Source organism: Peromyscus eremicus, chromosome 4, assembly GCF_949786415.1.
Source record: "Peromyscus eremicus chromosome 4, PerEre_H2_v1, whole genome shotgun sequence".
Lineage (NCBI taxonomy): Eukaryota > Metazoa > Chordata > Mammalia > Rodentia > Cricetidae > Peromyscus > Peromyscus eremicus.
Genome location: NC_081419.1, coordinates 63,295,390 through 63,310,602, shown reverse-complemented (window position 1 = coordinate 63,310,602; position 15,213 = coordinate 63,295,390). Strand labels below are relative to the sequence as shown.

At 35.5% G+C, this 15,213-nt stretch overlaps 1 protein-coding gene across 1 annotated transcript; it reads left to right on the top strand.

The window, feature by feature from the left end:
* The first annotated feature begins 6,241 nt into the window (after positions 1 to 6,241).
* LOC131908239 (olfactory receptor 8K3-like) lies at positions 6,242 to 7,703 on the top strand. Its single transcript, XM_059259289.1, has 2 exons — positions 6,242 to 6,270; positions 6,776 to 7,703. Exons 1-2 carry the CDS (start codon positions 6,242 to 6,244, stop codon positions 7,701 to 7,703), a joined length of 957 nt encoding a protein of 318 aa, XP_059115272.1.
* The last annotated feature ends 7,510 nt before the right edge of the window (positions 7,704 to 15,213 follow it).

Sequence of the window (15,213 nt, the reverse complement as noted above, 5' to 3'; positions counted from 1 at the left end):
ACAGACTTCACCCTATCAAAAATCAATTTACTTGTGACCTTTAAATTCTAGCATGTATCTTATGATCTATTACTTCTTTTTATTTTACTTTATGTTTTCAGTTCCAGTACATACCTCTATCTATCTAAACGACACTCTCTGTTTCATCCATCACTTGCTCAATGATTCCAACACTGCAATGATCAACAACTGCAGGCTAGGTCTGTCTTTCCTAATATACAGACATACCTATCTCCTATTTGTCCACTTGGATTAGTTCACAGGCATCACTCTGGACTCAAAAGCAAAAGGGACCTAATGATACTCTTACAGACACTGAATATATGGTATTTCCAAACTACTTCTAAACTTTCTGGGCTTTTAACCAACAGGGTTCTAAGCATACGGTATCTCACCACAAATACTTCTTTAGCAGCCAAAGGATTCCTGTACTTTTCAAGGTCACCTTTCTTTAAATAAATTGTGTTACATCAAATTACTGTCAAACCTCTGTCTGATCAAGTATCCTATGGGGTCAGTTATTCAGTCCTGAACACTGCCAATGAGAAGTTCCTTCAATCAATTTATTTATAAGGCTCTATATTCACTCTGTTATTCAGTAGCATAGATCCCACCAATTACTCAGAATATCTGAAACACCCCAATTCATGCACAGACATGTTTTTTTGTGGATATCAGTAAATCTGTAAAAAATAAAAGTAAATAAAATGTACCCCCTCTTTAAAATTTTCTCATCCTATTTTCTGGACACAAACAAATATTGCCTATTTGTTTAAAATGCTTCCAACACTAAACCTTTCAACATAATAAAACCTTTGATGGCAGCATCCTTAGCTGGCTCTCTTTGGTCATAAAAAAATGAATCCAGCACCAAAAAAGTTAAATTCTAATTAATTCATGTCTTTAAATCTTCAACTCACCACTTGCCTGTTTGAAGAGGATGTCTTCTTTTTCTATTGCACTTTGACCTGTCTTTGTCTTCCCACCAACTGTACTGATAATTTTACCCTAGCAAACTTATCTTCAAATGTAGATATATTGACTAATAGGCAGAACTTTCTAGGTACCTTTACTGGCCACACGGGCAAAAGGAGAATTTTTTTTAATTTATTTTTATTTTATGTGTATTAGTATTTTTCTTGCATGCATGTCTACATGAGGATGTACAGACAGTTGTGAGCTGCCATGTGGATACTGGGGAAGTGAACCTGGGTCCTCTAGAAGAACAACCAGTTCTTAAATGCTGAGCCATTTCCAAGCCCTAAAGGGAGAATTATTAATTCCCTTATTAATTCTTGTCTCTCTTGTGGTCTTGGGAATAAGATCAGTTTGGGGCAAAGGAATGAGGGTTTAACCTTTTAGTAACATGCTATCATTATTTACCCCTAGACATACAAAAAGTTTTGGTGAAATTTCTCAAGACATTTTAAGGATTGGGTTTGACTGCTGTCACACTCCAATATAGGAGTGGTCAAGATCTCATGACAGCAAAATGTGGAAATCTTGGCTGCTTCTTGGAGGAGAAATGCAACTTTTATGCAGTTCAGTGGAGCCTTGTCAGAGAAAGAAGAAATAAAACTGGCTTATCATACTTTAAAATTCACTGGCTACCAATAGACATGTTAACATGTGAACATGGAAGGGAGAAAGCTTACAAAACCTTAAACCCAACAAAAGAAAAAAGAAAGAAAGAAAGAAAGGGCTCAACCAAAGAAAATAAAATAAAACAACAACAAAAAAAATTTAAAAAAATATACTAAGGAATGGTGAAGTGGGAAACCAGAGTCATGTTCTCCAAGGAATAGACCCTCAGTTGGTTATATAATACCAAAGGGCTGGTCCTGAAATCATATGTCTACAAATAATAATTTATGAACTGAGCTGATTGAATTTATATAAATTAAACAAAAACAAGTCATGATTATTAGAGAGAACAAGGTGGGGTACATGAGAGGGAGGAGATGGAAGGAGAAAAAATTATATAATTACAATTTTAAAATAATTAAATGTATATTAAAATCAGAGATCATCAGAATAATGAGACAAATGATTTAACAACTCATCCTGGCCCTCTGGTTCAAACCTGCTGTCAGCCTCCTAAAACTACTTCAAATCTTACATTAATCGACACTCTCTAATCTCTCTGTTGAAAGTGATTTATCCAGACTCATGGAAATAATCCCCTTCAGATATAGAAAGACAGGAAAGACAGACCCAAATGGCAGCCCCTGAAGACACTGCTTGACTACTTTAAGATTGTGTTGAGGCAGAAGGTCCTGACCAGCAATGGCCTGATTGGGCAAAAAGAAGCTGGATTGGGCTTGGTGACTAGACAATCTCCTAGGCTACTTCCCCATATCCTTTTCTATGTAATCATTCTTCTATTCATCTTTTATTTTCAAAAATAATGTGTTGCAAATTTATAAAATTGTCTGTGATTTCTCCATTAATCTTTAATTTAAAAAAAAATGGCTCCCAACTAAAGATCACTGAAAAAAGATTTTCTCTGAAAATATATGTACATAGATAGCCATTCTTTTTTTTTTTTTACAAATCCATATTCCTGGTTTTCAAAATTAAAATAAACAAAGGGAGAGTAATAAATATATTCATTAGGCACAAAAGGCTTCATACACTGGGTTTAAGATAGAAATCTTAGAATACCCTTTCCCCTTCAAATCCTAAGCAGAGGGTACTGCCAACAAGGCAAGAACAGTACCCAGCCCTGAGTCTGGGTGAGAACAGCACCCAGGCCTGAATCAACAAATACCCTGAATCAACAACAGGAGCTTGACTGAACTAACACATTACCAAGTGTCCTTTCCCTATCCAGAGTATATGAGATTCCTGTTTCATAGCCTACAGTACTACTTCCCTAACTTGTCATATAGCACCGGTTACTTACTAAGGAAGGCAGGTGCGAGAACTGCCCCTAAATCAGAAACATTAAAGTTAGAGCCCTTTTCTTCCTGGGACCCTAAAACTCTGCTTTAGAACTGTACTAGACCATGTACCCAAAAGACAGACCTACCTTCATTTCTCTCTTGAATGTCATCTCCTCTCCCTCCTGGAATAAAATGCTATTAGTATTTTTGTAAATTTATTTTATTATATTTAATATTATCACTTCATATTCACTATTAAAAACATGAAGTACAAGTACCCAGATTTTCAGCAGAACTTTGTCATTATTTTTCTTTTACCTGAGTGAGGTATTGTCTTTTTATTAGTCACTTCTTATTTTCCTACCCCCACTTTTGACAAAGGCCATTCTAATAACTGATGGTATAAGTCTAAATATTTCAAACATATTTGTACTTGTGTAGTATTTGTCCTGTGGCTGGTTCATGTAACTTAGCACCATGCTTTTCAGTTTCATGGTGCCATTGCATATACTGCACATAATACATGCTGTGTGTCCACTCATATGCTAAAATTTTTTATTTCCACTTTCAGGTATTTAGAATCCTGCTGCAGGGAAGATCAGAGTGGTCTAATATGTCTTTCACAGCACAACAGTAATATTTTAAATTCCAACCCAGAAATAATTTCACTAATCCCAATACTTAATACATAATTTAAAGATATATGCTTATTCTCCCTGATAATTACTGAACAGCCTCCAAGCAAATCAGTGTGCATCCCAGTGCTTTAGGGAGAGTGAACAAATAACTTACAACTCCACAGGGACAATTTCTGAAATTAAAACATAACTCATAAATCATCATAGGAAATGAAATACTAAGAAGCACACGAGAGAATGAAAGGCAATGTTTTATTACAGGTAAGGAAGGTAGAAGGCTATGCAAGTTGTTCCCTGCCATCAGAATCCACATGAACCGGCGCACTGCTCTCTGGTTTTGTCATCTAATAGAAGAGACCATTTCTGGTCTATTTTCTATGACTCCTCTACCATCATGTTTGAATGACAAAAGCAATAGGCTCTCTCCTTCCCTCATATTTCCCCTGGAATATTTTCTACCTAGGTTAAAGATTATATGATCATGTGTATATTTGCAACACTAAATCAATTGGAAAAATTTACTTAGAAAATATATTTTATGAACATTAAGCTGTACAGTTAAGACATTCTAAAATAAGAAGTGACACAAAACATAAGTAAAGGGAGTCCACAATTTTAATTCAGAAATGAAAATATAAATGAATCATTTCATATGCACCCAAATATTTAGATGTTTGGAGTATCTAATCTCTTTTTTGATGCTCTAACTTAGTATGTTATAATGTGAGTGAGATTATTTTTTCTTAATCTTTTATTAAGGCAAAAGTGAGTTTTTATATCATTGATTTACTGCACGTGTGTGTGTGTGTGTGTGTGTGTGTGTGTGTGTGTGTGCTGTGTGAAATGACATTAATGACCACATTTTTGGTTATATTAAAACTGCCATTTCATAGTGAAATCTGAGGAAAATATTCCATAGTAAGTATTAAATATAACAAATCTTCATTAATCATACTTCAGGATGACAAAGCAATGTGCTTTGTCACATTGAACTGAAAAATATGAGAAAACAACTGTTCGTGATTGCAATTACTAAATATATAATCTAATGTATTAACCTCATGTATTTTATATTCACTACTAGAAGTATGTCTCACTGGAACAGCACCTGAGTAATCACTATAATCATGCAACATTGACCTGAAGTAAGTGTAATTTGCATATGACAAGTTTTGTATCTATATAAAGTGTGTGTGTGTATGTATATATAATATATACTTATAAATGTGTGTATGCTTAAAATTATGTGATTCAATTAGACAATAAATTGTCTTGTTTAATTTTAGTCAAGGCATGTCAGTAGGATGAGCTACAGATGGAAAGAATTTGCATGTGATATGATCTATTGAATCCATTCTTCATTTAACTATCATTGTATTACTTTCAAAGAACATATATTTGCAGTGATAGTTCATTTGTGCTGAAATGTGGTGATATTTTATTTGTGCTTTGATAAAGTTTGCCTGGAGATCAGAGGAAATAGCAAGCCATTTTAAGTAAACATAGTCAGACAGTGGTAGACCACACCCTTAATCCCGATCACTTAGCAGACTGGGTCTCTGTGTGTTCAAGGCCATACTAGGGAATAGAGCCAAGTGTGGTGACACACATCATTAATCCCAGTACCAACCATAGAGACCGGGAGGTCTGTACAGATAGGCAGTGCCAAGGAAGTGAGGTAGCTAAGCTGGCCAATGAGAGGGCAGAACAGCAAGGCAATAAAGGTATAGGTAAAACAGGAAGTAGCTCACATTTGGAAGCTGCAGAGTTGGTGAGGTAAGGTTGGCTGGTGGCTATTCCTATTTTCCTGATCTCTAAGGCTTTCATCCCTATATTTGGCTCCATTTTTTTAATTTAATAAGACTGTTTAGAAACTCATCTGCATATATTCTGGCAAAGCAAACTTATTTTATGTAAGTACTGTGATGATTAAACAATAAAAATTTTAGCAGTCTACAAATGGAGGAAAGAAAATCTATTAGTTCTGGGTCATTTTGACCTGTACAGGAAGACTCTATACAAAATATTTCCAAGGTCTAGTGCTGCAATGCAGTAGTAGAACTCTTGACATCATGGACAAAACCCAAAGTGCTATTCACAGCAGCTCTCTCACTCTCTCTCTTTCTCCCCTTCGGAACTTTTACATACCTGGGAAACATCATATCACTCAAGAATCTTTCATCTTTCCAAATAATACTGCTAAAGACATCATTGTTTTAAATTAGAGTACAGGGTTTTAGATTACTACATGTCAAATGCATTCTTTGCATAAATTAAGTAACATATTAGATATCATACATGCTGTACAACATGCTCACATGTTGATTTATTTAGGGATAGACAATTTCCTGAGTGATCAGTTGTAATTGTTTTGTCCATACATCTGATAATACTTATTAAGAATATTGACACTTTAAGCTGCCCCACCAACAGATAACTATTATCTATTGTTTTAGATAACTTTAAAGTTTTAGATAACTTTATTTATTTTTGTTCTATTTTTCTTAGTTTTGACACAAGGTCTCCTATATCTCAGGCTGGCTTCAGATTTGTTTGATAGCTGAAGATGCCATTGAGCTTTAGATTCTTCCTGCTGCTGCTTCCAGAATAGTAGAATTACAGGGATGCACTACACATTTTAGGAAATGCTATGACACTAACCCAGATATTGGTAAATGTTACTGAGCTGCATCTCATCCCTAACGTCTTCTTAAAGTGATGACTTATGAGGCTGTAGAGATGACTCAGCAGTTAAGAGCATTTATTGTCCTTACTGAAGATAGGAGTACATCTAGATCTTTAGATCTCTCTTTTGTTTTGCTATCATATGGCTATCAGTAATTTACCTCTATTGTTTTTCTATATCACAGGATTTACTAGCTAAGGGAAAAATTACTGATATAATCATTGTTTGGAGCTGGAAGTTTAATAGAGCAGGTTATATACAAGCTTAAGTGTCTTAATAAATCATTATCTATAGCAGTTCATCTCCAAGCTGAGATAAATTATGTCTGAATTACGCTTTGTGTTGGTGAAATCACCTTCCATAAGAATCATAGTCTATTATTTCCATGTACAAGTTTATATCTTTATGTATATAAAATGTCTTTATTTTGAAATAACTATTATCAGAAAATTTCAATATATCTTATGTATAACAATGTTGCATAACAAATGATCACCTTATTAAAAATATAATGAGTATGCAATTATTACTGTCCTGAATAGATTCAGTAATATGACTGCATGGAGAAACAACCTCACAGTCATGAATGAATTCATCCTATTGGGTATCACTGACCACTCTGAGCTTCAGGCTCCATTGTTTGGACTGTTTCTCATCATCTATCTGATCTCACTGATGGGCAACTTGGGCATGATCGTCCTCACCATGGTGGATTCCCGGCTTCAAACACCCATGTACTTCTTTCTCAAACACTTGGCTATCACAGATCTTGGTTATTCTACAGCTGTGGGACCTAAAATGTTAGAAAATTTTGTTGTGAACCAAAGTACAATATCCTATTATCTTTGTGCTACACAGCTTGCTTGCTTTCTTCTGTTCATTACTTGTGAACTTTTCATTCTTTCTGTCATGTCCTATGACCGCTATGTGGCCATTTGTAACCCATTACTCTATACTGCCATCATGTCACAGAGGGCATGTTGGATAATGGTGATAATTCCATATCTGTATGGTTTATTTCTGTCTCTTCTAATAATTTTAAAGATGTTCACTTTATCATTCTGTGACTACAATGTAATCAATCATTTTTTCTGTGACTGTATCGCTTTGATACCTTTGCTCTGTTCAAACACTCATGACATTGAGCTGATAATTCTAATCTTTGCTGTTTTTGATTTGATTTCTTCTCTTCTAGTTGTTCTTGTGTCTTACTTGCTAATCCTCATAGCCATTCTCAGAATGAACTCTGCTGAGGGCAGACACAAGGCTATTGCAACATGTGGATCACACCTGACAGTGGTCATTATCTTCTATGGGACTTTGATATCTATGTATTTGCAGCCTAATTATAGTCACTCCTTTGACACTGACAAGTTGGCATCCATCTTTTATACCCTGATCATCCCCATGTTGAATCCCTTGATCTACAGCTTGAGGAACAAAGATGTAAAAGCTGCTGGACAGAGGATATGGAAGAAGATATGCAAGGTTTGACCTTCAAGGTTGCATATGACATGAGCCATATGAATCAGGGTTAGAATTGGATCTGTTGTGGGTTTTTTTTTCAGATTGTTTAACAAACACATATAGGCTGAATATACATTTTACAACCTGGACCAGCAGATCATTCTCCAGTAACAGGGTCTCAAGACAGAAGTGGGCAGCAAATAAGAAGATAAAAAATATAGAAAAGTTGTGGTCAGGAGCCCATGAATCTACTTTTTATGCTAAGTAAGCTTGTTAAGAAGTAACATAAGAAGTTTATTTGCTGTTTATAAGTAGAAAATGGGCCCAGGTTATCACTAAGCTAATTCAAATAATGCTAGCAAAGAGAACACAGAATACCTCAGACAGAGCTATCTTAGACTTATAACCATAGCTATAGAGCAGAGAAAGCCATGTTCCCAGTAACTAAATCCTGTCCTTCAAACCTCTGCACCCAAAGCAGATTTTGCCAATTCTGCCCTTGGTCAAGGACACAGAACTACCATTTTCTTTCTCTATTCATCAGGGCTTCCTAGAAAGCCTGGGATTAGTCTGCCTTCCAATAGTTTCAGGATTCACTTTCTTGTTGCTGGCCAAACTTCAAAATGCTATGAATTTTAATAAACTTTAGAATGAGAAAGTTGAAAATTTCTGGGATACTAGTATGTTTATAAAATACAGTCTGTTGGTATCCTGAAGAGAGTATGTTGATGCATTATATTGATGGCTAACTTGACTTAATCTAGAGTCAACTAGAAAAAGAAAAACCATCCTTGCTTTTCTGTGAGCTGCTTTTTTTTTTGGCTTGTTTTGTTTTGTTTTTTAAGTTACTTTAATAAGGAAGAACCATCTTAAATATGGAGGCAGTATTCATGGAAAGAGTCATGGACTCAAGAAAATTGAGAATGAGAGCTAAGCACTGACATTATTCACTGTCTGACACTTGATTGTGGATAGTCCATTACCAGGAATCTCAACACCTGCTGCCACGATTCTCTCACACTATAATGTACTGTATCCTCTGCAACTGGAACTGTAAGCTGAAATAAACTATTTCTCTCTCAATTTGCATTTGTCAAGATACTTTGTCAAGAAACAGGAAATGTGTAGAAAACAAAGGGATATTTTAGTTTTTCCTTTAGAGAGAGACAAAGAAATCTGCAATTAAAACATTCTGAATGTAAGAAGCATGCATGAAGCTCCAGCCTCTCTGACTTATAGCACTCAGGAGTCTTCACTTCTTCCCCTATGATTCCTAAGGGATAAATCCCATCAAGGAAATCCTAAAGCTTTATAAAAGATATAGTTTGAATTCTGAAGATGTCAGGAGCCAAGTAGCCTAACTGATTCTCATGGGAAAAAGCTATGTACCCAACCTTCCGTTAACAGTTTCAATAGCAACCATTTTTCAACAAGACCACAGTATGTACCTTTTGATCGACTCCCTGAAACATAATGGTTTGCTGTATGGTCCATTGATCAGGCCCTGGAACAAAGAGACCTTTTCCTGAACCCTACCTTACCCTAACTTCCTCCTAGTAACTTTCCATACCCCTATCTACTTCTCCTAGCTCCTAGCATATATAAGCCTGACTCCTCTTGCAATAAACGAGACCTTGACGCAACTCAGACTGACTTTGTCTTCCTTTATGCGCCTGGTCTCCTTTCTCTCTCGCCCCCATTGATCTTTCAGGAGGTGCCTCCTCAGGTCTCATCAAATAACCTGGCCCACGGGATGGGTCAACCTTAGCTCAGGAATCAGAGGAATACGATTCATGGATATCATACGATAAGGATGCTTTCATATGATCCAAGCACAGAGACGGTTGGTTTGATGGACAGAGGACTGACTATCACTCAGGAACTCGGGGCTAGTCACCTCCTGTCACTTTGTTCACTTGGTCTTCCTTCCTTCCTTTCTTTCTTTCTTTCTTTCTTTCTTTCTTTCTTTCTTTCTTTCTTTCTTTCTTTTCTTTCTTTTTTTTTTTTTGAGACAGGGTCTCTCCATATCACAATGATGTCCTGGAACTCACTACATAGACCAGACTGGCCTCGAATCACAGCAATCCACCTGCCTCTGCTCAAAATTGCTGGTATTAAAGGTGTGCACCACCATGCCTGGCTTCTGCCACACTGAGCAGCATCCATGACAGTTCTGCAGAGTGAAAAAGGAAGCCAAAGCCTGTAAAAAGCACAGACCAGAAATGAAGGTTTCTAACTCTTGATTTATTTCCATGTTTTCTTTCTAGTCTCTTCCTACCCCTGGAGCACGTGACAGGTCCCCAAACACTTATAATAATGCACTATTTTACTTCATTTTTCTGATACTTTAAATTAAATAGAGCAGAAAAAGTCCTTAAGACTATTGGAAATATAAATGCGTACGTGCATATATCTCAGTCTCTAACTGGATAACACATGGTTAATATTGCAATGTCCTTTACAACCCTTTAATAGGGTTATCATAATTTCAGCTTTAACTAGTAGAGAGTCAGGTAACAAAAATGATACAAGCCAATATATTAATCTCCAAAGCATTTAAGTTGACACATTTTTATCAAAAAGATAAGTTTATATAACATAGAAAAAGAGCCACACTATAGACAGATGCTCTAAGATACATACTGTCACTGAAGAATTAAGAAACAGAGCTCCCAAAGCTTCATATAGTAGAATGATGACTCTTGACATGCCTATACTGAAAGACAGCTAGAGAATAGTAATGTCTCATGAGTCATCACTGAGGCCAAGTGCAAGGCTTTAGAGTTTCTCAAAAGAAACAAAATGGCAATACTTTAAGGAAGGCACATATTAAGAACGCCAAATTCAGGGGGCTGGAGAGATGGCTCAGCAGTTAAGAGCACCAGCTGCTCTTCCAGAGGACCTGGGTTCAATTCCCAGCACCCACATGGCAGTTCACAGCTGCCTGTGACTCCATTTGCAATGGATCTGACACCCCCAGACATATATGCAGACAAGATATCAATGCACATGGAACAAAAGGAAATAAACTTAAAAATAACAGCAAATTCATAAATAAACATGTAGTAAGGATCCAAAAGCAAAATAAATCAAGCAAGTTATAACAGAGATTCACGGGATCACAGTGTTATTAACTGCACCTAGATCTACAACACTTTTAAATTTGGAGGAGCTAATTACTTTACCTGGTCTATCAAAGCATTTCCTCACCAAGGAAAGATTGTAGGAAGAGGTAATTTGCAGGCACAAATCTCATGCATACTTAGTAGGTCTGTTGTTGTAGTTGTTTTAATATTACAATTTAGTATCAGTCCCAAAAGCCTTGGGATAATATTATAAACTGCTAAAAATAAATTGGATGAAGAAGCCAAATTACATTTGAGAAGTATTCAGAGGCCTGCAACTATAACTCTGGTAAAATGCTATGGGCATCCTAATAGGAGTTTGGAGAAAAGTAGTGCTGAGAGCTATGTAGACTGTGGAACCCTAGCTCAAGAAGATTCAGAAAGAAAACTGTGAACAAGTATGTTAGAGACCATGGTTGTGATGGTTTGGCAGAGAAAGTGGCTGCCTTCTCTGCCCTTGTCCTAAGAATCTGCCTGAGGCAAAATTGAAAAGTAATGGACTAATGTATTCTGAAGGTGATTCCTAGACAGCCTAATGTTGACTCTGTCTCGTGGTTATTAGTAATCACTCTTTGTGAGTCTACAATAAAAAAGAGCAAGTGGGCCAGAAAGAAACACAAAATGTACAATTTGAAGAGAATAAGAGTATCATAGCCAAGGTTTGTGCTGAAAGAGGCAAGCAAATCAAGGTAAGACCTAGTCAGCATTGTGGTAGAGGGAATGGGGTACTCTTAGGACAAGGCCTCATCCAGAAAAGCCTCCAACTTCTGAAAGGAAAAGGTTCAAGGAATTTTCTTTTCAAAGAAAGAAACAATAAAAGCTGTGAAAAAAAAATGTGATTCATGGCAGCATCCCAAATGGGAAGCTGAACTTGGTAGCATCATCAGCCAGGTTCTAGACTTACATTTATAAATATCCCTCTGAAGTTAGGGATAGCCACTCAGGTCAGGTAATATGTTCCTGGAAAATCTCTGTATTAAGGAACTGAGAGGTCAAGAAGATCCGAGAGGCTTGTTTGAAGCTTGAAAATAAAAGATCATTTGAGGTTCAGAGCAATAAGACATAGGACAAGGAAAACTCTACACAGAAACTGTTACCAGCATAAGAGGGAGAAGTTGTTTTTTTGTACACCCATCTGTCTATTAGGCTCCCAGAGGCTTCTGTCTATATTATAATTCAAAATGCTTTTGTCAAACTTCAGTTTTCCTTATAATCCTTCATAATCTCATTTCAGTTTCCAAGTACAAAGTCAATATCACTTCTGCTAAGAGATCTTTTAGATAATAATAGCATTGCTTGAAGTTTTAAAGTGTTATTCATCATTAATGTGTGTGTGTGTGTGTGTGTGTGTGTGTGTGTGTGTGTGTGTGTGTGTAGATCAAAGGAGGATTTACAAAAGTATATTTTCTCTTTCCATCATGGCTTCTTGCTATTGAACTCATGTCTTCAAGCTTCTCTGGCAAGTGGATTTATATCATAATTGATCTTGCCCATCCAATTTCAACATTTTAAAAACAAAACCTAGAAGTTTTTTATAATTGTCCCTATAATAAAAAAATCTTAAGTTAACCATAAGTTCTCTATGTCAGTTAGTGCACAACCTCTAGGTAATTCATTAAATATTCAAATGCTTTAGGGATATTCACCAAATTGCTTGCAACCCCACAGGGAGAATATCTGAAGTCAAATAAAAATACATAAATTGTCCTAAGAATACAGTTTTAAGAAATACATGGGAGAAAGGAGACAGTTCTCATTCAATTTAAAAAGGTGGAATGTTCGATGAGACTTTGTGTTGTTATTATCTATGGGAGTGGTCACATGTGCTCTGGATTTTATATCTAATGTAAGAGTTCCTTTTTGGTTCATTTTCTGTGCCTTATTACTATTGCACCATAATGCCTGAGGATCATAGATTCTTCCTTTCTTCATATTTATGCTCCAGCATATAGATATTAAAAGTTTAAACTGTGCATTAGTGCTTAGAAAGTATGTTTTGTAGAACTATAACTTTATCTACAGATTTCAAAAGTAAGTGGAAATTAAAGTTGAGTAAATGGAAATTAATATTTTGAAGAGAAAAACTGATTCTTTTTTACTTTGACTTTCTTCCAAATATTTAAGTATTTAAATGACTCAGACTCTTCTTGTCATGTTAATGTAAAGTTAAAAGAAATTCACTATCATTTTCTTATAAGGCAAAGCACCACTTTTATGGTGATGGTCAAACTGATTGTGCTGTGGAATCTAAGTGCATTCTGCAAAGTAAAGTAATGAATAATAGTCTCTCTGTAATGCCAACAAAGCTTGAAAAGACAACATGTTCCTAAGCACTGGGTTAAAAATAACTGTTGATAAGAGATACATTTTCTTTATTTACCATATAAGAACATTTATATGCAAATTAATATATACAAATTAATACTGAAAATTAAAGTATACATGATAAGAACATATTCATGTAATATTGCAAAATAAGTATACATGATATTGTATACTTTATATTTCATGAATACAATTCTCCCCTCAAAAAAGCCATGATGTAAACTATTTCTGAATCACATGTATTAAAGATATTTAATGTTACAATATAATCTATTTTGTCATAATTAATATTAGAAAGTTGTTTGAATGAGATAAGGAATGAGTATCAGGTCACCACAATTACACATATGATATTTCATGTGAGATAAGCATATTTTTCCTGTGATATATTTATGCATATATATATGAGTATATATTATATTAATATACACTATGTATATTAATATATTACATAATAAACTTGTGTGATTTCATTTATTTGCATGTTGTGCACACATAAATGTTAGTCACTACAGCTTTTACTGTAATTTGTGCTTTTTTCGTTTCTTAACTTCTTTTGACAATGCTGTTCACAATCAGTATTCTAATTAATTATCTTAGCCTAAGGTCATATATTTTCAGCTGTGATATACTGCCTAATTTTAAAGTTACTAAAATCATTGAGCTATTTGTATTTGTTTGTATGTTTGCTTCTCTGTATAATGTGCTGTAATGTATTTGGAGAAAATTCTTGTGGAAAAGTACACAGATATACACAGATACATACATAATTGATATATTTCATTGATTCTCTGTTGTAGTGGGTAACCGTTCCAGCTTTGACCTGGAAGTACCACCCCCTTTGAGGCTTCGGTAACTGTCACGCCTACCAGGCGAAGTCGAGAGAAGACCCCTGAAGACCCGAGATCCAGATTGGCGAGCTCTCATGGTTCCTGGATCCTGGAAACTGGAGGTAGACCCAGCAGAGTTCTCCAGAGAACACTGCTGGGCTGCACAACACCTTTCCCAGACCCTGTAACCTATCCCTTCACTTGTAAGTTACTCCACAAAATAAACCTCCCTTTTAACTACATGGAGTTGCCTTAATATTTAAACCAATACTCTGTAGAATTGCAGTCTTTAATAAAAAAAATTAAACACTGCAGAAATTCATGAAATTTCTCATAAAACATTTCAACCTATTCAGTTTTTTAATATATATTATTACTTTGTCCAAAGAAATTTATATGAGACTTAATTGCACAAAACCACTTCAAATGACCTCAGTTTCTTCAAATGTCCACCACACATTTTTCTAGGTTCTTCAACAATGTATTAAATCAAATTTGTTATATTCAAAAACATATATTTCAATTACAAATAAATGTCCACAATGGAACTGTAAAAGTTCTACTAAATTTATACAAATATGGGTAAGGCTAGAATAGAATTAAAATTATAAAAATTATAAGAAAAGATATGCAAAAACAACAGAATTCTGCTTCTCTCATTTTAGTAAGGCAATGAAGATCAGTGGGGAATGCTCTGGGACAATTTGAATATTTACGTCTATTTACGTCTTAATTAACATTTGCTCATTTATTCATCATTTTATCACAGTAACTGAATTTAAGTTCTCCTACAGAAGAATGTGCATATAAATAAAGCTCTTCCCTGTACGTTTATCTGGAACTAAAGTGTAAAAACTGTGTAATTCTTTTTTATATAATGTTTCATTTAAAAAAAGTTTTTCTTTCCTTTTACATACCAACCCCTGATCCTCCTCCCTCCTCTTTTGTCATTCCTCCCCACCTACCCCCATTGCACCCCATCCTTTCCTCATAGAGGGTAAAGCCTCCCTTGGGTAGTCAACACAGGCTGTCACACCATGTTGGGGCTGAACTTAAGCCCTGCCCCCTACATCAAGCCTGAGTAAGGCATCACACCATAGGGAATGGGATCTAAAAAAACAGTTCGTGTGTAATTATAAAGGAAGAAGCAAGAAAGTAAACCAGAACTTCATGGTGAGGTCTTATCTAAAATAATCCTGATCATGACGTCCAGTAGTAGAGCTCTTGCTTAGCATGGTGAAGGTCCCAGGTATAATT

Excerpts from the sequence above, each read along its gene's own strand:
- LOC131908239 (XM_059259289.1), top strand. The coding sequence starts at position 6,242 with ATGACTTATGAGGCTGTAGAGATGACTCA. Across the intron at positions 6,271-6,775 it reads GAGGCTGTAGAGATGACTCA|AAACAACCTCACAGTCATGA; the intron begins GCAGTTAAGAGC and ends GACTGCATGGAG.